Raw genomic sequence first — 27,534 nt, forward strand, 5'->3', positions numbered from 1 at the left:
GCTGATGGATGGAGAGGTGGATGATGAAGAGTTGCTGTCTTAAAATCCTCTGCTGTTTCTGATTAATTGAAACCTGTAGGGCATTGCCAGGTGGTTATATTGTTTCTCTCTGCTCCTTAATTCGTGAAGTAATAATCATGGCAAGCAAAGCCTTTCCCTCTCTCACTTTCTCTCTCTCTCTCTCTCTCTCTCTCTAGCAACAATACAGTTTCTCTCTTGCACTGTCAGGAGTTCAGCTGCCCTCTATCAGAGGAAGGTGGTGCCGGTGAGAAAGGCACTCATTATCCTTAGCCTGATGGGCCTCAACTTTACTTTAGCCACACCTTGTCGGCTCAAGACCATGTCAAATTCAGATACCAAGCCTTCAGGACACTCCACACCACTCCTGTACCCCAATACTGCTCTTCTCAAAAGTTCTGTGAGAACATACTTGAGAGAATTTATTCCCAACATCCCTCCTCGATTAGCGACGTGAGACACAGATCTACTCACCAGAATCCAGCAATGCAATTGTAAGCACTGGCATTGCTGCCCATACACGGTGATGATCACTGGATACCACTGTCTACACAGGGTTAGGATCACTGTAAACACTGGATACCATTGTCCACACAGGGTGAGGATCACTGTAAACACTGGAATCCACTGTCCACACAGAGTAAGGATCACTGTAAACACTGGAATCCACTGTCCACACAGGGTGAGGATCACTGTAAACACTGGAATCCACTGTCCACACAGGGTGAGGATCACTGTAAACACTGGAATCCACTGTCCACACAGAGTAAGGATCACTGTAAACACTGGAATCCACTGTCCACACAGGGTGAGGATCACTGTAAACACTGGAATCCACTGTCCACACAGGGTGAGGATCACTGTATACACTGGAATCCACTGTCCACACAGGGTGAGGATCATTGTAAACACTGGATACCACTGCCCACACAGGATGAGAATCACTGTAAATACTGGATTCCAGTGTCCACACAGTGTAAAAATCACTGTAAACACTGGATACCACTGCCCACACAGGATGAGAATCACTGTAAATACTGGAATCCACTGTTCACACGGGGTAAAAATCACTGTAAACACTGGAATCCACTGTTCACATGGGGTAAAAATCACTGTAAACACTGGAATCCACTGTCCACACAGGGTGAGGATCACTGTACAGCATCAGTTAAATCCATGCATCTCTTGCCACTGGACCTTCCCTCTTGCACTCATTTGCTCCTCCCAAAACACCCTCTTCAGGATTTGTGGCTTTGAAATGCCCATGTTTCTCTGTAACGGTGTTTGATGATAGACTTGGGTTGCTTGCTGCATGGAGACTGAGCATGTATTGGGTTTCTAGATCAAGATGTGTAAGGGCACCCACAATGCCTTTAGAGAAGGAATTCCAGGATTTTGACCCAGCAACACTGAAGAAATGGCAATATATTTCTAAGTCAGCATGGTGAGGGGTTTGGAGGAAATTGATTTTCCCATGCTGCCCTTGTAGTAGAGGTTTGTAGGATTAGAATTGTTGTTGGAGGAGTCTTAGTGAGTTACTGCCATATGTTGTGGAAGTAGTGTATGCAGCTTGTTTAGTATTGTGCTCTGAATGTGATGTGATTTCCTCCAATTAAATAATGGAAAAGTCAAAGCCATTAACTTTGTGCCCTCTACAAATGGTGCTTCCAATCTACTGACACCATCCTCTCTCTCTATGGCAACTGTCTGAGGTTGAAGCAGACCATGTACAATCCTAGCATTGCTCTGCAAGTATTTAAGATGATCAGGAAGCCCTATGATGCCAGTGAATGGTATATGTCATCAGTGATGTCTGCTGACCTTCAGACACCCTTGGATATGGGTTGAGCCTGCAGGGTTCGAGGAATGCTCTCTCCTACCTATTTACCAACCAAGTATAAATCATTCACAAAGGCCATCGTCCATCAGTGTCACGGTGGCCGTGGCAGCAGACTCCTCACTCGGTAAAACTTCCTGGTCATCATCGTTGTTGTCGGGAACATTCAAAGTGATCAGCAGCATGAGACAAATCCCGAGCGTATAAAACTAAAGAACAGCAGATGCAATAGATCTGAAACTTAAACAGAAATCGTTGGCACAACTCATCAAGTCTGGCAGCATCTGCGGGGAGAATGCAGTGTTAATGTTTCGAGTCCAGTGACTCTTCATCAGAAGCCCTGATCAAGAATCACTGGACTCGAAATGCTAACTCTGCTTTCTCCTCTCAGATGCTACCAGACTTGAAGAGTTTCACCAGTAATTTCTGTTTCTGTCCTTAGGTTGCCTATTTTGAGTTTGTGTGGAGATGGGCCAAAGAGCAGGAGAAGGAAACTGCTGTTTCAACAGAATGGCATCAAGACTCACCAAGGCAGCCTGGACAGACAGCACTGCGAAGGGCATAGAAGCATCACGAGAAAGGAAGTACTGTGCCACGGGAGAATGAATGCTCTGCGCACTGCTCGGATAGGTAATGCTGTATACTCAATGCTTTAATCCCCTACGAGTACAAGCTAGCATTGTTAACTTCCCACTGCAGGGGATTAGCACACACACGATTAGGTGCGTCACTTGCAAACTATGTCTGCACTTCATTGCAGTTAGCTATGTTGTACTAAGGAGCTAGAATTCTCAACGGCATCAGCTTACTGACCCTTCTTTACAACCAGGAGAGCACACACATTACATCACTTCTCACAAAGCCTTCCTAGTAACAAAGGACACTGCTGTGAAATGTGCTCACAGGAGGAATACCACACTGGAATATCAGATGCACAGATCCAGTAGAGCTTCATTGGTCCTATCCACGCGAACATCTTTCATTCTGTAACTCTTAACTTTACCCAGAACACAGTGTGCCTACACATAAAATGTACAGAGAGTCACACCTCTGGGAATTGATATCTCTATCTGTATCTATCAATGCAGGCATGAGCTCACGTACCCATGTTATCAACAAGGCAGGGGGAGGGGATAACTGACATAAGGTGGTTTGTCCACTTTTGTGGAGTAGGCCACTGTGCTGGCAGGAAAGCAAGGGCAACATGTCTGTTCTGAAGGGGAGACTGGATATCTATTGCCATCAAGTGGGAAAGCCTCCAATCCACTTCTCCCACATCAACAACAAAGTCTTTGCTCAAACCTTCAGTTAAGATGGCATCATGACACCATCAAATAGTTATGTTTATCGTTGCAGCCTCCAAACACAGAACCAAGCAATGGGTGGAAGAGTAACAGCCCCAGCCCCATCTCCGACAAGTTCACCAAACACACCAGCGAGGAAGAACAGAGGAGGCCTTACTACACTCCCCCCACTGTCTCCCAGCTATTGCAGAGATGTGAGCCATCACTTGAGTCATGGGGATTCTATTCATTGCCTCAACAATAGGCGGTCCTTGGCCTCACTCAAGGTGGTCTAACCCCTCAAAGGGTAAGGGAGGTATCATTGCTCATTAAAATGGAGGAGAAATTGACCAATTGCCTCCCAGGGATTGTCCTCTCAGGGCACTCAAGAGGTGCCTCCATTGTTTCAGGCTGAGGGGACGGCACTCACACGTGTGCGAGAGATTCCCCAAAAGGTCAGGGCCATCAATGCTCAAGGTTGCCACAGGATGCACTGCTACATTCCTGCTGAAGGGCTTATGCTCAAAATGTCGATTTTCGTGCTCCTTGGATGCTGCTTGACTGGCTGTGCTTTTCTAGTATCACACTTTCGACTCTGATTTCCAGCACCTGCAGTCCTCACTTTGCCATTGACTGTCGTGATCTACTGACTGATCCAGACAAATTAAGTCAAGCTCATGGGGAAGGGGAGGACGGGTAAAGGAGAAAGATATACAGTAACTGTTGTGGAAAGAAGTAATCTAAATAACTCGTTCAGGACTTCCTCTAATGTTAGTTAGAGTTTTTGTCAGGGAATGAGTGTGAAGCATTTAAGGAGATTAGGACTCTACAGCAACCATGTGTTGATGTGATGGAGCTGCACACTACTAAGTATAACCAACACAGTGTAAGTGAATTTCGAACAGATCAGACAGATCACAGTGAAATGAGACTCTCTGAAAGAAACACGGAGAATACGTGGATAGGAAATCACAAAGTAGAGTCACCTTGGACTCAAAACGTTAAGACTGTTTCCCTTTCGATAGATGCTGCCAGATCTACTGAGTTTCCTCAGCATTCATTGCGTTGGTTTGTTGAAAGCGACAGAATCATAGATTCAGTCATACAGCATAGAAACAGGCCCTTCAGCCCACCATGTATATGCTGACCAACAAACACCAAACAATACTAATCCCAATTACTTGTACCTGATCCATAGCCTATTATGCCGCAGTGTTTTAAGTGCTCCTCCAGATGTTTCTTATATGTTGTCAGAGTCCCTGCCTCCACCACCCTCTCAGGCAGCACATTTCATATTTCTACCAACCTCTGAATGAAAAAGATTTTTCTCTGATCTCTTCTTAAATCATTTGGCCTTCACCTTAAACTTATACACTCTCGTCTTAGACATGTCTGTCATGAGGAAGAAATTCTCACAATCTACCTTGTTCATAACTCTCATAATTTGGTGTACCTTAAAACTGGAGTTACCATATAGAGGTTTATAAAATTGTGAGGGGCACTGATAAGGTGGTTTTCCAAGGGTAGGGGAGTCCAAAACTAGAGTGTACAGGTTTAAAGTGAGAAAGAGGAAAGTTTTAAAAGGGACCTGAGGGACAGCTTTTTCATACAGAGGATGTTGCATGTATGGAAGGAACTGCCAGACAAAGTGATAGAGATGGTACAATTATAACATTTAAACGATATTTGGACAGATACATGAATAGAAAAGGTTTAGAGAAATATGGGCTGAATGCGGGCAAATGAAATTCAATTTAGATCCATGTGAGGTGCTGCATTTTGGAAAGACAAATCAGGGCAGGACGTAAACACTTGATGGTAAGGTCCTGGGGATTGTTGCTGAACAAAGAGACCTTGGAGTGCAGGTTCATAGTTCCTTGGAAATGGAGTCGCAGGTAGAAGGCGGCGTTTGGTATGCTTTCCTGTATTGGTCAGAATACTGAGTACAGGAGTTGGGAGGTCATGTTGCAGCTGTACGTAGTTAGGCCACGTTTGGAATATTGCATGCAATTCTGGTCTCCCTGCTATGGGAAGGATGTTGTGAAACTTGAAAAGGTTCAGAAAATATTTACAAGGATGTTGGCAGGGTTTGAGGGTTTAAGCTATAGGGAGAGGCTGAATAGGATGGGGCTGTTTTCCCTGGAGTGTCGGAGGCTGAGGGGTGACCTTATAGAGGTTTACAAAATCTTGAGGGGCATGTATATGGTGAGTAGTCAAGGTTGTTTCCCTAGGGTGGGAGAGTCCAGAACTAGAGGGCATAGGTTTAGGGTGAGAGGGGAAAGATATAAAAGGGACCTAAGGGGCAACGTTTTATGCAGAGGGTGATATGTGTTTGGAATGAGCTGCCAGAGGAAGTGATGGAGGCTGGTACAATTGCAACATTTAAGAGGCATTTGGATGGTACACGAATAGGAAGAGTTTAGAGGGATATGGGCCAAGTACTGGCAAATGTGACTAGATTAGGATCGGATATCTAGTTGGCATGGACGAGTTGGTCCGAAGGGTCTGTTTCCATACTGTATGATGTTATGAATCTACAACTATATTAGAAGTTAACTTGTATAACTCTAAGATCAGAGCCCAGTGTATCCATATAGAGCAGTATTTAGTAATAATTTATAATAAAGGATGCAACCTTGAATTCTAAGCCAGAAGACTGTTCATGACTTTCCCTTTTCTTTGACCAGACACTCTCAAACCTAAACTCATGGTGTACCATCAAACCACGTGGTAAAAGACTGCCAGATTACAAAATTGGTCCAAAATATTATTCATTGTGAAACCCACGCACTGCCACTTGTACCCACATCCAGGTAAACATTACAAACAGCACAGGTAGAATTTGCAACTTTAGCTGTCACTTTTGACTTTAACACTGGAGATGAAGTCTTTTTTTGGTGTTCTCATCATCATTAAAACAGACTGACTGTGTCAAAGTGAATGCTTACAGTCAAGGGACCACAAACGTGTTTCTGATTTTGGCACCTTTTAAACAAACAAGCATCAATGTTACGATACGGAATAGCAACATTGTCAGTCTGGGGTGAGTGTGACGGAACTGGTCAGAATCATTCCCCCGAATAGTTGAAAGTTTAACCATAGGCTAACTGACATTTTTGCTTTCCAGATACCACCTGATCCCAGTGCAGCTGGATAAAGCAAATATTACTGTACTTGAACTGGATGTAGTTCACAGAAGGTTCACTTGGCTGAGGGGATTGTCTTGCGAAAGGTTGAGCAGGTTTGGCTGATACTCATTGCAGTTTAGAATACAGTAGCCCTCCCCCATACCTGTGGGGGATACATTCCAGGACCTGCCGCAGAAGCCCAAAACCGCAAATTGGAGCGAACCCATTCATTTAAATGGGAAATTTACCTTCCCAGCAAGTCCCCGGTCTCTGATTCTGGAATGTTCCCTGTAAAATGTTCAGGCCGCAATAAACCACAGGTAACTGAAACTGCAGAAATTGGACCCATGGATACAGAGCTCACCCTGTAATGTGTGGTAATATTATAGAAACGTATAAGATCCTGAGGGGATTTGAATATGCAACGCTAATGTGATACCACTATTTAAGAAAGGTGGTAAGGAAAAGCCAGGGAACTATAGACCGGTGAGCCTGACGTCGGTGTTGGGCACATTGTTGGAGGGAATCCTGAGGGACAGGATTCATACTTATTTGGAAAGGCAAAGACTGATTAGGGATAGTCAACATAGCTTTGTGCATGGGAAATCATGTCTCATGAACTTGATTGAGTTTTTTGAAGAAGTAACAAAGGATTGATGAGGGCAGATATTGGATGTGATCTATATGGACTTCTGTAAGGCATTTCAACAAGATTCTCCATGGGAGACTGGTTAGCAAGGTTAGATCTCATGGAATTACAGGGATAACTAGCCATATGGATACAGAACTAGCTCGAAGATAGAAGACAGAGGGTGGTGGTGGAGAGTTGCTTTTCAGATTGGAAGCCTGTGACCAGTGGTGTGCCACATGGATTGGTGCTGGGTCCACTACTTTTCATCATTTATATAAATGATTTCAATGTGAACATAGGAGGTATAACATAGAACAGTACAGCACAGAACAGACTCTTGAGCCCACGATGTTGTGCCGACCATTGATCCTCATGTAAGGTAAACCTAATGTACGAACCCTCAAATTGCTGTGACCATGTGCATGTCCAGAAGTCTCTTAAATGTCCCCAATGACCTCGCTTCCACAACTGCTGCTGGCAACGCATTCTATGCTCTCCCAACTCTCTGCTTAAAGAACCCGCATCTGACATCCCCTCTATACTTTCCGCCAAACAGCTTAAAACTATGACCCCTCATGTTAACAATTTCTGCCCTGGCTATCAACTCTATCTATGCCTCTCATTATCTTGTACACCTTAATTAGGTACCCTATCTTCCTTCTTTTTTCCAATGAAAAAAGTCTGAGCTCAGTCAACCTCTCTTTGTAAGATAAGCCCTCCATTCTAGGCAGCATCTTGGTAAACCTCCTCTGATCCCTCTCCAAAGCATCCACATCTTTCCTATAATAGGGCGACCAGAACTGGACACAGTATTCCAAGTGCGGTCTAACCAAAGTTTTATAGAGCTGCAAGATGACTCTTAAACTCAATCCCTCTGTTAATGAAAGCCAAACTCAATCCCCTGTTAGTTAGTAAGTTTGTAGATGACATCAAAATTGGAGGTGTAGTGGACAGCGAAGGAGGTTACCTCACATTACAATGGGATCTTGATCAGATAGACCAATGGGCTGAGGAGTGGCAGATGGAGTTTAATTTAGATAAATGTGAGGAGCTGATTTTGGAAAAGCAAATCAGGGCAGGACTTATACACATATTTATATGTGTATCCCCTTGTAAAAATATTTACAAGGATGTTGCCAGGGTTGGAGGATTTGAACTATAGGGAGAGGCTGAACAGGCTGGGGCTGTTTTCCCTGGAGCGTCGAAGGCTGAGGGGTGACCTTATAGAGGTTTACAAAATCATAAGGGGCATGAATAGGATAAATAGACAAAGTCTTTTCCCTGGGGTCGGGGAGTCCAGAACTAGAGGGAATAATTTTAGGGTGACAGGGGAAATACATAAAAGGGACCTAAGGGGCAACTTTTTCCACACAGAGGATGGTGCGTGTGTGGAATGAGCTGCCTGTGGATGTGGTGGAAGCTGGTACAATTAGAACTAGATTGTGTTGGGATATCTGATCAGCATGAATGAGTTGGACCAAATGGTCTGTTTCCATGCTGTACATCTCTATGACTCTAGGATGTTTCCCCTCCTGGTGAGTCTAGAACTAGGGGGACACAATTTCACAATGTTGGATTTTATATATAGGTCAGAGATAAGAGGAACTTCTTCTCTCAGGAGGTCGTTACTACAGGGCGAGCTCCGTATCCATGGGTCCAGTTTCCATGCTTTCAGTAACCTGTGGTTTACCGCAGCCTGAATATATTATAGGGAATATTCCAGAACCAGGGACCGGGGGCTGTCGGGAAGGTCAATTTCCCATTTAAATGAATGGGTTCACTCCTATCCGCGGTTTTGGGCTTCCACGTCACATCTTGGAACCTATCGCGTGCTGGTATTGTGGGGGTGGGGGTTGGGGAGTTTGGGGGAGATGGTCGAAGCTGCTGTATTTGGAATGGTCTTCCCCAGACAGCTGTGGAGGCTGGGACATTGACAGTTTTCGATGCTGAGTTAGACAGTACTTTGAACGATGGAAGAGTAAAGGCTTATGGGGAATAAAAATCCAAATGGAATTGAAGCCAGAACCAGGCTGGGGGTTCAGTTTGGAACTAAGAACAGTAAACATTAAGGTGGCTGTGATCTAGGTAGCCTATTTTATTTCTTTAATATAGCCCTTTGGTTTTGACTTTAGACAATAAAGACAAGCATACTGTTTGTTATCTTCACTATCTTAACTACCCATCTAGCCAGGCCTCAGGGATCAGTGAACACGTACTCCAATGAGCCTTTGTCTATGCCAGTCATAGAGTCACAGAGATGTACAGCATGGAAACAGACCCTTCGGTCCAACTCATCCACGTCGACCAGATATCCCAACCCAATCTAGTCCCATTTGCCAGCAATTGGCTCATATCCCTCCAAACCCTTCCTATTCATATACCCATACAGATGCCTTTTAAATGCTGTAATTATACTAGCCTCCACTACTTCCTCTGGCAGCTCATTCCACACACGTAGCACCCTCTGCATGAAAACGTTGCCCCTTCGGGTCCCTTTTATATCTTTCCCTCTCACCCTAAACCTATGCCCCTCTAGTTCAGGACCTGCCAGTTACTGTGTATTCCCCTGCTTTGTTTGTCCTCTCCAAATGGGCGAGTCTAGATGGGATTGAGGTTCACAGAGAGGAGGTGCTAGCAATTCTGGAAAGTGTAAAAATGGATAAGATTACTAAGGATTACTAAGAAGGAAATACACAGAGAAAAAATGAGGTACGAAGGTAAACTGGCCAAAAATATAAAGGAGGATAGTAAAAGCTTTTTTAGGTATGTGAAAGGGAAAAAAATGGTTAAGACTAAAATTGGGCCCTTGACGACAGAAACAGAATATATTATGGGGAACAAAGAAATGGCAGAAGAGTTGAATTGGTACTTCAGATCTGTGTTCACTGGGGAAGACACAGGCAATCTCCCAGAGGTAACAGTGGCTGAAGGACCTGAACTGAAGGGAATTTATATTTGTCAGGAATTGGTGTTGGAGAGACTGTTAGGTCTGAAGGTTGATAAGTCCCCGGGGCCTGATGGTCTACATCCCAGGGTACTGAAGGAGGTGGCTTGAGAAATCATGGATGCGTTGGTGATTATTTTCCAGAGTTCGATAGATTCAGGATCAGTTCCTGCGGATTGGAGGCTGGCTAATGTTGTACCACGTTTTAAGAAAGGAGCGAGAGAGAAAGCAGGAAATTATAGACCAGTTAGTCTGACCTCAGTGGTGGGAAAGATGTTGGAGTCAATTATAAAGGATGAAATTACGACACATCTGGATAGCAGTAACAGGATAGGTCAGAGTCAGTATGGATTTATGAAAGGGAAATCATGCTTGACTAATCTTGTGGAATTTTTTGAGGATGTAACTCTGAAGATGGACAAGCGAGATCCAGTGGATGTAGTGTACCTGGACTTTCAGAAAGCCTTTGATAAAGTCCCACATAGGAGGTTAGTGAGCAAAATTAGGACGCATGATATTGGGGACAAAGTACTGACTTGGATTGAAAATTGGTTGGCTGACAGGAAACAAAGAGTAGTGATAAATGGCTCCCTTTCGGAATGGCAGACGGTGACCAGTGGGGTACCGCAGGGATCAGTGCTGGGACCGCAGCTTTTTACAATACAAATTAATGATATAGAAGATAGTATTAATAGTAACATTAGCAAATTTGCTGATGATACAAAGCTGGGTGGCAGGGTGAACTGTGAGGAGGATGTTAGGAGATTACAGGGTGACCTGGACAGGTTAGGTGAGTGGTCAGATGCATGGCAGATGCAGTTTAATGTGGATAAATGTATGATTATCCACTTTGGTGGCAAGAACAGGAAGGCAGATTACTACCTAAATGGAGTCAAGTTAGGTAAAGGGGCAGTACAGAGAGATCTGAGTGTTCTTGTACACTAGTCAATGAAGGCAAGCATGCAGGCACAGCAGGTAGTGAAGAAAACTAATAGCATGCTGGCCTTCATAACAAGAGGGATTGAGTATAGGAACAAAGAGGTTCTTCTGCAGCTGTACAGGGCCCTGGTGAGACCACACCTGGAATATTGTGTGCAGTTCTGGTCTCCAAATTTGAGGAAAGACATTCTGGCTATTGAGGGAATGCAGTGTAGGTTCACAAGGTCAATTCCTAGAATGGCGGGACTATCTTATGTTGAAAGATTGGAGCGACTAGGCTTGTATACCCTTGTGTTTAGAAGACTGAGAGGGGATCAGATTGAGATATATAAGATTATTAAAGGATTGGACACTCTGAAGGCAGCAAATATGTTTCCGCTGATGGGTGAGTCCCGAACCAGAGGACACAGGCCAGGTGTTAGAATTAGAGGTAGGTGAGCACTTTGGGGATAGTGACCATAATTCGGTGATTTTTACTCTCGTGATGGAGAGGGATAAGTGTGTACTACAGGGCAAGAGTTATAGCTGGGGTCAGGGAAATTATGATGCGGTGAGGCATGACTTAGGATGTGTGGCCTGGAAAAGTAGACTCCAAGGCAAGAGTGTAAATGATATGTGGAGCTTGTTCAAGGAGCAACTATTGAGTGTCCTTGATAATTATGTACCTGTCAGGCAGGGAGGAAAGGGTCGTGCGAGGGAGCCGTGGTTTAATAAGGAATTGGAATCCCTTGTTAAATGGAAGAGGGCGGCCTATCTCAAGATGAGACGTGAAGGTTCAATTGGGGCGATTGAGAGTTATAGGGTAGCCAGGAAGGACCTGAAGAGAGAGTTAAGAGCAGCAAGGAGGGGACATGAAAGGTCCTTAGTCGGTAGGATTAGGGAAAACCCTAAGGCTTTCTATAGGTATGTTAGGAATAAAAGAATGACTAGGGTAGGAATAGGTCCAGTCAAGGATAGTAGTGGGAAGTTGCGTGTGGAGGCGGAAGAGATTGGGGAGACACTGAATGAATACTTTTCTTCAGTATTTACTCAGGAACAGGGCATTGTCGTCGATGTGAATACTGAGTCACAAATAAGTAGAATGGATGGCTTTGAGGTATGTAGAGAAGAGGTGTTGGAAATCCTGGAAAAGGTGAAAATAGATAAGTCCCCTGGGCCTGATGGCATTTATCCTAGGATTCTCTGGGAAGCAAGGGAGGAGATTGCAGAGCCATTGGCCTTGATTTTTATGTCCTCTTTGTCTACTGGAGTAGTGCCAGAAGACTGGAGGATAGCAAATGTGGTTCCCTTGTTCAAAAAGGGGAGTAGGGATAACCCTAGTAACTATAGGCCGGTGAGTCTCACTTCTGTTGTGGGCAAAGTCTTAGAGAGAATTGTAAGGGATAGGATTTATGCACATCTGGATAGGAATAATGTGATCAAGGATAGTCAGCATGGTTTTGTGAAGGGCAGGTCGTGCCTCACAAACCTTATTGAATTCTTTGAAAAGGTGACGAAGGAGGTTGATGAGGGGAAAGCGGTAGATGTGGTATATATGGATTTTAGTCAGGCGTTTGATAAGGTTCCCCATGGTAGGCTACTGCAGAAAATACGGAGATATGGCATTGAGGGTGAGTTGGAGGTTTGGATTAGGAATTGGCTGGATGGAAGAAGACAGAGGGTTGTAGTTGATGGCAAAGTTTCTTCATGGAGTGCCGTCACTAGCGGTGTTCCGCAAGGATCTGTTTTGGGACCATTGCTGTTTGTCATTTTTATAAATGACCTGGAAGAGGGGTTAGAAGGTTGGGTGAGCAAGTTTGCGGATGATACGAAAGTCGGAGGAGTTGTTGACAGTGAGGAAGGATGTGGCAGGTTACAGCAGGATATAGAGAAGCTGCAGAGCTGGGCAGAAAGGTGGCAAATGGAATTCAATGTAGCTAAATGTGAGGTGATTCACTTTGGGAAGAATAACAAAAAGATGGGGTACTGGGCTAATGGTCGGATACTTGGTAGTGTGGATGAGCAGAGGGATCTTGGTGTCCATGTACACAGATCTCTGAAAGTTGCCACCCAGGTAAATAGTGCGGTGAGGAAGGCATATGGCGTACTGGCTTTTATTGGTAGAGGAATTGAGTTCCGGAGTCCTGAGGTCATGATGCAGTTGTATAAAACTCTGGTGCGGCCGCATCTGGAATATTGTGTGCAGTTTTGGTCGCCATACTATAGGAAGGATGTGGAGGCACTAGAACAGGTGCAGAGGAGGTTTACCAGGATGTTGCCTGGTATGGAAGGAAGATCGTATGAGGATAGACTGAGACACTTGGGGCTGTTTTCATTAGAGAAAAGAAGGTTTAGGGGTGACTTGATTGAGGTGTACAAGATGATTAGGGGGTTAGATAGGGTTGACAGTGTGAACCTTTTCCCGCGTATGGAGTCGGGTATTACAAGGGGGCATAGCTTTAAATTAAGGGGGGGTAGATATAGGACTGAAGTTAGGGGTAGGTTCTTCACTCAGCGAGTCGTAAGTTCATGGAATGCCCTGCCAGCAGCAGTGGTGGACTCTCCCTCTTTATGGGCCTTTAAGCGGGCATTGGATAGGTATATGGAGGATAGTGGGTTAGTATAGGTTAGGTGGGCTTGGATCGGCGCAACATCGAGGGCCAAAGGGCCTGTACTGCGCTGTATTCTTCTATGTTCTATGTTCTAATACTGGGTAGTCCATTTAGGACAGAGATGGGGAGAAACTTCTTCACCCAGAGAGTGGTGGCTGTGTGGAATGCTCTGCCCCAGAAGGCAGTGGAGGCCCAGTCTCTGGATTCATTTAAGAAAGAGTTGGATAGAGTGCTCAAGAATAGTGGAATCAAGGGTTATGGAGATAAGGCAGGAACAGGATACTGATTGAGGATGATCAGCCATGATCATATTGAATGGTGGTGCAGGCTCAAAGGGCAGAATGGCCTACTCCTGCACCTATTGTCTATTGTCTAAGTGCCTGGAGCGGATGGGATTTATCCTAGGATTCTCTGGGAAGCCAGGGAGGAGATTACCAAGCCTTTGGCTTTGATCTTTATGTCGTCATTGTTTACAGGAATAGTACCAGAAGACTGGAGGATAGCAAATGTTGTTCCCTTGTTTAAAAAGGAGAGTAGAGACAACCCTGGCAATTACAGACCAGTGAGTCTTATTTCGGCTGTGGGTAAAGTGTTGGAAAGAGTTATAAGAGATTGGATTTATAATTATCCAGAGAGGAATAAGCTGATTAAGGGTAGTCAACATGGTTTTGTGAAGGTAGGTTGTGCCTCACAAGCCTCATTGAGTTCTTTGAGAAGGTGACCAACAGGTGAACGAGAGTAAAGCAGTTGATGTGGTGTATATGGATTTCAGTGAGGCATTTGATAAGGTTCCCCTTAGGCTATTGCACAAAATATGGAGGCATGAGATTGAGGGTGATTTAGCAGTTTAGATCAGAAATTGGCTGATGATTGGGTGATGGTTGATGAGAAATATTCATCCTGGAGTTACCAGTCGGGTACTGCAAGGATCTGTTTTAGGTCTACTGTTGTTTGTCATTTTTATAAATGACCTGGATGCGGGTGTAGAAGGATGTGTTAGTAAGTTTGCGGATGACACTAAGGTCGGTAGAGTTGTGGGTAGTGATGAAGGATATTGTAAGTTACAGAGAGACATAAATAAGCTGCAGAGCTTGGCTGAGGTGGCAAATGGAGTTTCATGTGGAAAAGCGTGAGGTTATTCACTTTGGAAGGAGTAACAGGAATGCAGAGTACTGGGCTAATGGTAAGATTCTTGGTAGTGTAGATGAGCAGACAGATCTTGATGTCCAGGTACATAGATCCTTGAAAGTTGCCACCCAGGTAAATAGAGTTTTTAAGAAGGCCTATGGTGTGTTAGCTTTTTTTGGTAGAGGGATTCAGTTTCAGAACCATGAGGCCATGCTGCAGCTGTACAAAATTCTGGTGCGGCCACACTGGAGTATTGCATACAGTTCTGGTCATCGCATTATAGGAAGGATATGGAAGCTTTGGAAGGGGTTCAGAGAAGATTTACTAGGATGTTGCCTGGTATGGAGGGAAGGTCTTATAAGGAAAGGCTGAGGGCTTTGAGACTGTTTTCGTTAGAAAGAAGAAGGTTGAGAGGCAACTTAATTGAGACATATGAGATAATCAGAGGGTTAGATAGGGTGGACAATTAGAGCCTTTTTCCTTGGATGGTGATGGCTAGCACGAGGGGAAATAGCTTTAAATTGAGGGGTGATAGATATAGCACAGATGTCAGAGGTAGTTTCTTTACTCAGAGAGTAGTAGGGGCATGGAACGCACTGCCTGCAACAGTAGAGTAGACTCGGCAACTTTAAGGGCATTTAAATGGTCATTGGATAGGCATGTGGATGAGAACGGAATAGTATAAGTTAGATGGGCTTCAGAACAGTTCCACAGGTTGGTGAAACATTGAGGGCCGAAGGGCCTGTACTGTGCTGTAATATTTTATGTCCTATGTTCTAAATGCATTACCTCATATTTCCTCTGATTGCATTTCATTTGCCAGTTTTCTGCCCATCTTGCACATCCAATAATATCACCCTCTGGTCAACTGCTACCGTCCTCACAAACAACAACAAAATCAATTTTTGCTTCATCTGCAGTTTTCTTAGTCATGCCCATGGCTCGAAGGTAAAGTCACTGATTTTTATCACAAATAGCAAGGGATCCAGTTCTGTGTCCTACTGGGATCCTATGCTTCCTGCCTGTGAGCTGATTTCAGATCACTCCCATTTTCTACCTTGGATCACAAAATGTGATTTTCTAACCAGTTTGCAATGTGGAGCCATATCAAAAGCCTTGCCAAATCTATTGAGACTACACCAAACACACATCCACACTTCTTATTGTTTCTTCAGGGAATTCAATAAATCAATTTTTTAAACCACAACCTTTCCCTTAAAGATTCCATACTCACTGTCTTTTTAATCCATTACCTTGTTAAATGACCATTTATACCACCTCACAGAATTTGTTCCAATAATTCCACCCCGCCCCACCCCCACCAAGGGACATTGACCTGAATTATTCTTAAAATGATATGATGTGATTTTTAGCTACCAGAGAGAGTAGGGAGGGCCTGAGTTTAGCAAATCTTCTGCATTTCTGACAGTACAGTATTCTGTCAGTACTGCAACGGAGTGTCACCCCAAATGGAATGAACGTGTAACCTCCTGGCTCAGAGTCCAAAGTGTTACATTCACACCCTACTCAGTTAAGCACTGACTTGAAGAAACTTTTGTCATTTGCTTCCTTGTCAGCCAGTCACCAAACGGGATGGAGGTACACTGAGAGGGAGGAAGAAGTCTCCCTCACAGTTCGGTGCTCCTGAAGCTTCAAGGCTGTTTGATGGGAAAACAGGAAAACTCTTCGCTTCCACGTCCCAACATGGCTGTTTACACTCAAGGCTGTTGCCACCTTCACCTGTGTTTCTGAAGTAGGTATTTCGGTAATCTGGTTGGGGTACCAATCACTGAATCACTTCCAGAAACCACACACTGGCAGTAGTAGGCACGAACTGGAACCTTACAGAATCTCTCTCACTGCCTGCACTTGGCTCTGCACTGTTAACATAAATTCACTTACCTTGCAGATGGCTTTGCTGTTTAACTTGGATGGTAAAACTCGACAGCACTGCACCCATTTTCTGTACTTGCTTCCTGATGATCTCCCTCTCTCTCACACAAACATACACATTGTCTTGTTTTCTCCCTCCCTCTCGTTGAAGGCTATTTCTGATTTGTCCCCAGGTCTGTGAGTCTCCCAGTTGCCGAGCAGAAACTCTACCTCCAGATACTGTTGGCGTAACTAAAACTAAATCAAATCCAGGATTATTACTCACTGTCCTTCTCCTTCGCATCATCAACACACTCGGGAAAGTCTCACACACACTTCAGCAAAGCATTCAGCCCCACAGCTATCTGTACACAGAAGCCTGCTCTGAATCTCTCTCAGCACAATCTCCGCACACTTGTCTATGTACGACTCTCGCCTGCCTCACTTCCCCTCACACCAACCCCCTCACACATAGTCCCCCCTCTCTCTTTTATTCTTTTATTTTTCCTCTTTTCTCTGAGGATAACCTCCGGCTATAAGGAACTTGATATGAGACTTCGAAGTTCAATGACTTGGATCTTGCGTCCTTGCTTCATGTCAGTGTCTTTATCCATCTCTCTCTCCCCCCATCTCAGTCACTGTCTGAGTTTGTTCCACTCCCATGCCACTGAACCCAATCTCATTCGCACCCAGCCACCAGGCAGAGTGACCAACTACAACGAAGGGCTCTGCGTTGCTGTGGCAACAACTTTGCAGCCTTGGAGATACGGATACTGAAATCCCCAATTTTCTTCCCGCCACGTGGCTAACCGTGAGTTTTGTCCTGCTGCTATTGTTGAGCGTTGGGACGATTTCCGAGTAGGTGCCCAATCTGTTTGTCCATGTTACGAACGTCCCTTTCCAGGACATCAAAACCCGGAGTGGGATTGCAACCCAGAGTTTCTGGCTCCGAGGCCAGACACTATCCATTGCGCACCAAGCCTCCTCAAGAATAGCTATACGAACATTAGTGTCATGTCACTCGCCATTCCCCTATTGCACCCAATTATAAACTCGCCAGCGTCTTCCAAATGTTTAGATCAGAGTGGTGCTGGAAAAGCACAGCAGGTCAGGCAGCATCGAGGAGCAGAAAAATCGAGTTTCGGGCAAAAGCCCTTCATCAGGAATGGAGGCAGCGAGCCTCCGGGGTGGAGACATAAATTAAGGGGGCGGGGGAGCGGGGGAGAAGGTAGCAAAGAGTACAACAAAGGGGTGGCTCAGTGGAACTGCTGCCTCCCAGTGTCTGGGACCCGGGGGTTCGATTCCAGCCTCGGGTGTCTGTGTGGAGTTTGCACATTCTCCTCTCTGTGTGGGTTTCCTCTGGCTGCTCTGGTTTCCTCCCACAGTCCAAAGATGGGCAGGTTAGGTGGATTGGACATGCTAAATTGCCCATAGTGTCCAGGTTTGTGCAGGCTAGGTAGCTTAGCCATGGGAAATGCAGGGTTACAGGGACAGAGTTGGATCTGGGTAGTTTACTCTTCCGAGGGGTCAGTGCTGACTTGATGATGCAAATGGCCTGCTTCCACACTTTAGGGATTTTATGATTCTAATAATTTATAATATGTAGTGTTTCTAATGCAATGAAATACCCAAGGCACTTTACAGGAGCATTATAAGATGACAAAAGGCAATATTAGATTGCATAACCACAAGCTTGGTCAAACAGATGGGTTTCAAGGAGTGTCTTAAATGAGTAAAGTGATGTAGACAGGTGGAAAGCTTTATCGAGGGAATAGGAGACAGTGAGGTCTGCAGGTGCTGGAGATCAGAGTTGAGTGTGTGTTGCTGGAAAAGCATAGCTGATCGAGGAAATATACAGAGCTTGGACCACAGGTAGCTGAGAGGGAGTTACTGTGAGTTATTACAACAGAAATTTGGATCATCTCATATAATCGTAGAATCCCCACAGCACAGAAAGAGGCCATTTGGCACATAAAGTCTGCACTGGCCCTCCAAAGAGCAATCCATCCAGACCCAACTACCCACTCTATCCCCGTAACCTCACATTTATCGTGGCGAGTGACCTAGCCACATCCCTAGCCACTACAGGTCATAGGTTAGAGCATGGTCATAGAGGTGTACAGCATGGAAACAGACCCTTCAGTCTAACTTGTCCATGCCAACCAGATATCCTAACCTAATCTAGTCCCATTTGCCAGCACCCGGCCCATATCCCTGTAAACCCTTCCTATTCATATACCCATCCAGATGCCTTTTAAATGCTGTAATTGTATCAGCCTCCACTGCCTCCTCTGGCAGCTCATTCCACACACGCATCACCCTCTGTGTAAACGCCACCTAACCTGCACATCTTTAGACCGTGGGAAAAAACTGGAGTACCTGGAGGAAATCCTTGCAGACACGGGGAGAATGTGCAAACTCTACACAGACAGTCACCCGATGTTGGAGTCGAACCCGGGTTTTTGGCGCTGTGGAGCAGCAGTGCTAACCACTGAACATTTGTGGCACTCAGACTTACAGAGAGTAAAATGCGGGAGACTAGCCTGCAGCGCACTAGTATTGTGGAATGTGCAGAGAGGGAGGCATAAGGAGTAAAGTGGAATGAGGGTTTGGAGGTGGAAATGGCTTGTCTTGGTTATGAGGTATAAATGAGTTAAGAAGTTCAGCTTGAGATCAAATGTGACAACAAAGATGCAAATAGATTGACTTAATTTCAGACTGTTCTAGAGTCATAGGGATGTACAGCATGGAAGGAGACCCTTTGGTCCAACTTGTCCATGCTGACCAGATATCCCAACCCAATCTAGTCTCACTTGCCAGCACTTGGCCCATATCTCTCTGAACCTTCCTATTCATATACCTATCCAGATGCCCTTTAAATGCTGCAATAGTACCAGCTTCCACCACTTCCTCTGGTGACTCATTCCATACACGCACCATCCTTTGCATGAAAAAGTTGCCCCTTAGGTCTCTTTTATATCTTTCCCTCTAATTATGCCCTCTAATTCTGGACTCCTGCACCTCAGTGAAAAGACTTCATCTATTTACCCTATCTATGTCCCTCATGATTTCATAAAACTCTACAAGGTCACCCCTCAGCCTCCAATGTTCCTGGGAAAACAGCCCCAGCCTATTCAGTCTCTCCCTATAGCTCGATCCATGCATGCACCACCCTCTGTGTGAAAAGTTGCCCTTAGGTCCCTTTTATATTTTTCCCCTCTCACCTTAAACCTATGCCCTCTTGTTCTGGACTCCCCCACCCCAGGGAAAAAGAACTTGCCAATCATCCTATCCATGCCCCTCATGATTTTATAAACCTCTATAAGGTCACCACTCAACATCTAACACTCCTGTGAAAATAGCTCCAGCCTATTCAGCCTTTCCCTTTAGCTCAAACCCTCCAATCCTTCTAAACCTTTTCTGAACCTTTCAAGTTTCATGACATTCTTCCGATAGGAGGGAGATTAGATGTGCACACAATATTCCAAAAGGGGCCTAACCAATGTCCTGTACAGCTGCAATATGACCTTCCATCTCCGATACTGAATGCTCTGATCAATAAAGGAAAGCATACCAAATGCCTTCTTCATTATTCTATCTACCTGCGACTCTACTTTCAAGGAGCTATGAACTTACATTCCAAGGTCTCTTTGTTCAGCAACCCTCCGCAGGACCTATTCATTAAGTGTATAAGTCCTGCTTTGATTTGCCTTTCCAAAATGCAGCACCTCACATTTATCAAAATTAAACTCCATCTAGAACTCCTCAGCCCGTTGACCCATCTGATCAAGATCCCATTGTAATCTGAGGTAACTTTCTTCGCTGTCCACTACATCTCCAATTTTTGGTGTCATCTGCAAACTTTCTAACTATAATTCCTCTGTTCACATCCAAATCACTTGTATAAATGACGAAAATTAGTGGACCCAGCACCCATCCATGTGTCACTCCACTGGTCACAGGCCTCCAGTCTGAAAGGCAATCCTCCACCACAACCTTCTGTCTCCTATTTTCGAACCAGTACTGTTTCCAAACAGCTAGTTCTCCTTGTATTCCATGTGATCTAACATGTTGCTAACCAGTCTACCATGAGGAACCTTATCGAATGTCTTACTGAAGTCCATAAAGATCACGTCCACTGCTCTGCCCTCATAATTACTTTTTCAAAAATGTCAATCAAGTTTGTGAAACATAATTTCCCACACACAAAGCCATGTTGACTGTCCCTAATCAGACCCTGCCTTTCCAAATATGTGTGTATCCTGTCCCTCAGGATTCCCTTCAATAACTTGCCCACGACCAATGGCAGGCTCAGTGATCTGTACTTCCCTGGCTTTTCCTTGCTACCTTTCTTAAACAGTGGCATCACGTTAGTCAACCTCCAGTCTTCCAGCACCTCACCTGTGACTCTCCATGATACAAGTATCTCATCTCCCAGCAATCATTTCCCTAGCTTCTGGGATACACCTGATCATATCCTGGAGATTTATATACCTTTATGTGTTTTAAGATATCCAGCACCTCCTCCTTTGTAATATGGACATTTTTCAAGATGTTACTATCTATTTCCTCACATTCTATATCTTCCATGTCCTTCTCCACAGTAAACACTGATGCAAAATACTCATTTAATATCTGCCCCATTTCCTGCGGTTCCACACATAGGCCGCCTTGCTTATCTTTCAGGGGAGAAAGTGAGGTCTGCAGATGCTGGAGATCAAAGTTGAAACTTTATTGCTGGAACAGCACAGCAGGTCAGGCAGCATCCAGGGAACAGGAGATTCGACGTTTCGGGCACAGGCCCTTCTTGAAGATTCCTGAAGAAGGGCCTGTGCCCGAAACGTCGAATCTCCTGTTCCCTGGATGCTGCCTGACCTGCTGTGCTGTTCCAGCAATAAAGTTTCAACTTTGATCTTTCAGGGGCCCTATTCATTCCCTAGTTACCCTTTTGTCCTTAATGTATTTATAGAATCCTTCTGGATTCTCCTTAACCCTATTTGCCAAAGCGATCTCATGTCCGCTTTTTGCCCTCCTGATTTTTCTCTTAAATATATTCCTACTGCTTTTATAATCTTCTAAGGATTCACTCGTTCTCTGCTGTCTATACCGGACACATGCTTCCTTCTTTTTCTTAACCAAAACCTTAATTTCTCTAGTCATCTAGTGTTCCCTGCACCTACCAGCCCTGCCTTTCATCCTATTGGGAACATACAGTCTCTGGACTGTTGCCAAGGAATGAATGGATTCTGTATCTAGAGATGTTAGAGCAGGGACCAAAGCAATGGCTTCAATTTATCCATTATTTAACTGGAGGGAAAATCGACTCATCCAGTATTGGGTGTCAGATAAGCAGTCTAATATTGGAGAAGCCTAGAGAGATGGTGAGCCTTTTTAACAGCCACCTAGGAGCTTCTGCAATCCGCTTCTTGCTAGTCTTGTATTCCATTTTCTCTTTATTGAGTAATATTCTGTCACGCCACTTTGTTGAATTTTACAATCCTTTATACCCTCACTGAACTCCTCATTAGCCACAGTTGGACTACTTTTCCCACAGGGCTCACATTTCTCGAGGACGTGAATATTCATCACAAATTGCATTTTATTCCTTTAAATGTATTTCATGGTTTAAGACAACTAAATTACTCTCAAACATTAAATAAGATTCTACCATATTATAATAGAGGCCTTTTAAAAAGTTATTAATCAACCTTTTCTCGGTGCGCAATGCTGCATCTAAAGTTGCCTGTTTCTGAATTGGTTCACAAAATCACAGAATCATTCAGTACCGAAGAGGTCCATCAGAACATTGACTTTGTACCAGCAAAATGACTGAACCTATACCAGCCAATTATCAGCACATAGTGATCCAGAAAGTGACCTTTACCAGCTTGTCCTGCATGATTACTGCAAATGTGGTTTGAGTACAAATGAAGATTAAAGTTTACGATTACTGAAATTATTCTTGAGTCTAATTTCCTGATGAATGTTCCACCCAACAATATAACAATTGTTTGGGAGACTGTAAACAATAAACACTAATGTTGTTTCTCAATTTCGGTTTCTTAGCTTGACCGAAGCTAATTCTTCTTCCTGGTATTCCAAATTAAGATCTTTCCTCTCATATGTTTTAAGTGCATCCTTTATTATTAGGCTGTCCCTCTTCCTTTTTCATTTTGCATGCCTTTTTTAATGATTAAGCATCCTGGAATACTAAATTCCCAATCTGGGTCACACTGCAGTCATATTGCTGTGGTGGTTATTAGATCAAACAAGAGCACTGTAGGGTGGCTAATGTGGCACCTTTGTTCAAGAAAGGAGATAAGGAAATGCATAGTAATTACAGGCAGAGTATCAGGGTAGGGGGTGAGGGGTAAGGTGGTAGATTTTCTCGATAATAATCAGGGAAATATATCATCAGGCACTTGGAAAGGTTTAGATTAGATTCCCAACAGTATGGAAACAGGCCCTTCGGCCCAACAAGTCCACACTGATCGTCCGAAGAGTAACTCACCCAGACTCATTCCCCATATTTACCCGTGACTAATGCACCTAACGCTATAGGCAATTTAGCATGGTCAATTCACCTGACCTGTGGGAGGAAACCCACGGAGAATGTGCAAACTCCACACAGACAGTCACCCAAAGTGGGAATCGAATCCAGGTCCCTGACGTTGTGAGGCAGAAGTGCTAACCACTGAGCCACCGGGCTGCCCTGGTTAATGGAGGAGGGACAGTATGGATGGTTAAAGGTAGACTGATGATGAAGTCACAGAGAAGGGTGATGAAGGGATTTTAAGAAATGGCTTGTCTCACGAAGAAGTCTAGTTATTAAAATTGGGGCTTGTGTATCAGGATGCTCACTGTTGCTTGAACAAAGATATTGGTTAAGGACAGAGAGCCTTTGTGGTAGATAGTTGTTTCTCAGACTGGGGCAAATGGCAAATAGTGATATTGCCCAAGGATCAGTACTCAGATCAAAGATTTTGTGCGAAATACAAGTAACCTGGAGTTTGGAATACTGGGTAAAATTTCAAAATTTACCAATGAAATCAAATTTGGAGAAGCAGCAATTGATGATGATGAGATTAGATTAGATTCCCTACAGTGTGGTAACAGGTCCTTTGGCCCAACCAGTCCACACCAACCCTCCGAAGAGCAACTCACCCAGATCCATTCCCCAACATTTACCACTGCCTAATGCACCTAACACTATGGGCAATTTAGCATGGCCAATTCACCTAACCTGCACATCTTTGGACTGTGGGAGGAAACCGGAGCACCCGGAGGAAACCCACGCAGACACGGGGAAGTACGGATCAACTACGATAGAAAATGGAGAGACTAGCAGAAGAGGCAAGCAAGTGGCAGATGGAATTTATTTCAGAGAAACATGAGGTAATGCATTTTAGTGAAAGCAACAGGGAGAGATAATATCAACCCCATGGTCCAGTTCTGAAGAGAAAGCAGGAACAGAGTGACCTAGGGGATTATGTTCATCAATCTTTGGTGTGACAGGACACACTGACTGAGTGGTTCACAAAGCAACTGGGAACATAAGATCATAAGTAGAGGCATTCAGCGAGGACAAAGACAGGGAAGTTACTGTGAACATTTATAAAGCCATAAGCTAGCGTATGGGTCCAGTTGTCTCCGCACTTTAGGATGTGAAGATCCTGAAGATGGCGTAAAGAAGGCTGACCACAATAGGATTAGGTTTGAGGGCTTTCAGCTACAAGGTTCATTTGGAGAAACTGAAGTTATTCTGCTTGGAGGAAAGGAGATTAAAGGGAAATTTGATGGTGGTTTTCAAAATTATGATAGGACTGAGTAATCAAGAACAAATCAGAATGGTTTATTGAAGGGGAGGTCAAGCCTGATCAAATTTTCAAAGAGATGACCAAGTGTGTACATAACCCAATGTCTTTGATGTAGTCAACTTTGCTTTCAGCAAGGCTTTTGATAGTATCCCACATGGGAAACTGGTAGCTAAAGTAAGAGTCCAATGAACCTTAGGAAATTTGACAAATTGAACCCAGAATTGGCTAGGTGGCAAGAAGCAAAGGGTGATGGTTGAGAAGTGCTTTTCCAATGGGGTCCCAGAGTCTCAGTGTTAGGGCCCTCACTGCTTGTCTTGAAATTAATCTTGAATCTAGTCTTGAATCTAAGAGGGTGATCACAGATGATGCAAAAATTGCTTGGGTGGTAAATGGTGAGGGTGATAGCCTTAGATTACTAGAAGATATAACCAAGCTGGTCAGATGGGCTGATCGGTGATACCTGTACATGGGATTCAATCCGATAAATGTAAGGGGGTGCACTTGGGTGGGACAAACAAGGCAAGGGACTACATGATAAATAATAGGACCCTGGGAAGCAGTAAGGATCGGAGGGACCTTAATGTACATGTGCATGGTCCCTTAAGGTATCAGGACAGGTGGATAAAGTGGTTAGAAAAGCATATTGGATACTTGCCTTTATTAGTTGAGGTACACACACTTTAAGAGCAGGCAGGCTATGCTGTAACTGTATAAAACATTGATTAGACAGCAGCTTGAGTGTTGTGTGCAGTTCTGGAATCCACACTATAGGCAGGATATGTTGGAATGGAGAGGGTGTGGATGAGATTTACCAGGATGTTGCCTGAACTGGAGAGTTTCAGTCATGAAGACAAACTGGCTACGCTAGGGTTGTTTTCCTTAGAGCAAAAGAGGGGACATGACTGAGGTGTATAAAATTATGAGGGGTGTAGATAGGGTAGGCAAGAGAAACATTTCCCCTTGATGGAGGATTTAAAGACCAGGAGGCATAGATTTAAGGTAAGGGTCCGAAGCTTTCGGGGAGATGTGAGGAGAAACTACTTCACCCAGAGGGGAATGGGAATCTGGAAGGTACTGCCTGTAATGGTGATAGAGGCAGAAACTTTCAAAATATTTAAGCAGCATTTAGATGGATACGGAAATGCTAAGGCATACCAAGACTATGGGCCGAGTGCTGGGAAATGGGATTAGAATAGTTAAGTGATTGTTTTTGACTTGTGCTGATGGACTGAAGGACCTTGTACTGTGCAGTAAGTCTCTTTGACTATGACAGGCAAACGGGAACTGTCCCTGCAAGATAATGGACCCAATCAGGGGAAATGCTGAGGAAAAAATGTACCATGTGGCTGTAAGGAAGAACATTCTTAAACAAGTAAGGTCACTGCCTATTTGCGGGCAGGGAGGGGTGATGGGGGCATGCTGGGGTGTGTGTGAAGGGGTGCGCAGAGAGAGGGTGCACACTGGGTGAGGGGGAAAAGGGATGGAAGCTATGGACACTTCCAAATGAAATTGGTTGGGCAGAAGAGGAAATGAACTTGCAAAGCTCAGAGGCTATAATAAAAACCAAAGGCTGAATTGTCAGTTGCCTATAGGTTGGAGAAACAGGCCACTATGCTTTGAGGGTTCAGCTGTCAGATGGCAGGCCAAAGTTCACCTGTTTGTGTCCACCCCTTCATTCTCCCACATCTCTTACTCCTCCTCACAACACACTCTGCCACACTCCCTAGTCATCCACTCTCCCACATCCCTTACCACCCACAATCCCACACTACTGACCACTCATGCCCCCAAACCCCTCACCTGCCACTCCTCCATAACCCCTGACCACCTACTCCCACATATCCCCGAACCACCTACAACACCCCACATCCTCTCATCATCCAGTTCCCCGATACCACCTAAACATCCTCTAACCTACAACCCTGACCACCTACTCCCCCATACCCCTGACCACCCATCCACTCACCTCCTGCACCACCCACTCCCTCTGACTACCCACCCACTCACTCCCCTAACCAATTACACTCATCCCCATGCTTCCTGACCCCTCACCTCTTCTGACTACCCACACCCGCTGACCATGTACCCATCACTTTCACTTCCCCCACCATCCCCCCTTCCCTGACCACTCACCTCCCCTCACCACCCAATATCTCCACACTCAGTGGCCAAGTCCCCCACACCCCCGCCCCACCTGGACAAGGTTTAATACTAGGTTCACTGTTTGATTCTGAAAAATGGTTACTATACCCAGAGTGTTAATTCAGCCTTCTCTCCTTCTCTCCAAAGATGCTGTGAGACCTGCTGAGATTTTCCAGCATTTTCTGTTTTCATGACTATGTTCACAGTGTTCACTACAGAGAGCTGGAGTTCCCTCTGCTGAATGAATACTGTAACTACACTTTGAGCATTTGCAGAAAGGATGAACAGAAACATTTCTAACAGTAACCCAGGCACGTGGACAGAATCACACTTGGCACGTGAGATTACAGACAAGGGTGAGTTTGTGGGCAGATTTCAACTGTCTGAAATCCACAGACTGTTCAGAGGAACACAGGCTTCAACAGTGCCTGGAGGTGGGTAGACAAGAGTCATCGTGAGGAATGAATATCCTAAGCTGATTTGGGTTGTGTGTAGCAACACACTCAGCACGTGTGGGCACTGGCTGATCTCCCAGGCTGGAGGTGGACAGAATGCTCCATCGGGAGTGGAGGGTGCCTGTAGCCAAGCAGAATTGATAATGAGTTTGTGAGCGCTGTGCGCAAAAACAATGCCTGTACTTCTTTCCTTATTGTTGCCTGTTGTGCTTGAAAGATCTTACATACATCATTTATATAGCACCTTACATATCGTCAGGGTTGTAGGATGTCAGCCATTGACTAGTGGAGTTTTGTAGGTGTCCATGTTGAGATTAAAACTATTCACTTTATACATTAAAGGAATTGAATGCACTTTTGTTAAATTTGCAGATAACACAAACATAGGTGGAGGGGCAGATAGTGCTGAGGAATTGGGGGAGGCTGCAGAAGGACCTGGACAGGCTGGAAGAGTGCACAAAGAAGTGCCAGTTGGAATGCAATGTGGGAAATGCAGTTTGATAGGAATAATAGAGGTGTAGACTATTGTCTGAACAGGGAAATTCTTAGGAAATCTAAAGCACAAAAGGACTTGGGAGGGAGGTTTGCTAGTGCACTCAGAAGGGATTCAACGAGTGTGGTGGGGTGGAGGGGGAACAAGAGCAAGTAAAATGACTGGGGAGGAATCAGAGACTAAGCCTAGTGAGACCAAGAGGAAGAACGAACTGGGAGAGGTCACTGCACATGGCTGGGCTGGTGGTCTGAGCTGC

The 27,534-nt window shown here is 44.7% G+C and overlaps 1 protein-coding gene across 3 annotated transcripts in view; it reads right to left on the bottom strand.

The window, feature by feature from the left end:
* The window catches only part of LOC122556773 (A-type potassium channel modulatory protein KCNIP1-like), a 626,836-nt gene that overhangs the window by 323,448 nt on the left and 275,854 nt on the right, over positions 1-27,534 (bottom strand). The window contains exon 1 of one of the 3 annotated variants that reach the window (XM_087995056.1): positions 16,402-16,740. The exons of 1 other annotated variant lie outside the window; for it this stretch is intronic. In XM_087995056.1, the coding sequence (XP_087851182.1) occupies positions 16,402-16,678 (277 nt within the window). In that variant the 5' untranslated portion in view covers positions 16,679-16,740. Of the gene's footprint in view, positions 1-16,401; positions 16,741-27,534 lie in introns of those variants that run through there. One more of the 3 variants, XM_043703920.2, reaches the window with a different exon arrangement.

This window comes from Chiloscyllium plagiosum, unplaced genomic scaffold, assembly GCF_037043375.1.
Source record: "Chiloscyllium plagiosum isolate Xiang-an unplaced genomic scaffold, Cpla_swu_hap1 HiC_scaffold_16, whole genome shotgun sequence".
NCBI classification, from domain to species: Eukaryota; Metazoa; Chordata; class Chondrichthyes; order Orectolobiformes; family Hemiscylliidae; genus Chiloscyllium; species Chiloscyllium plagiosum.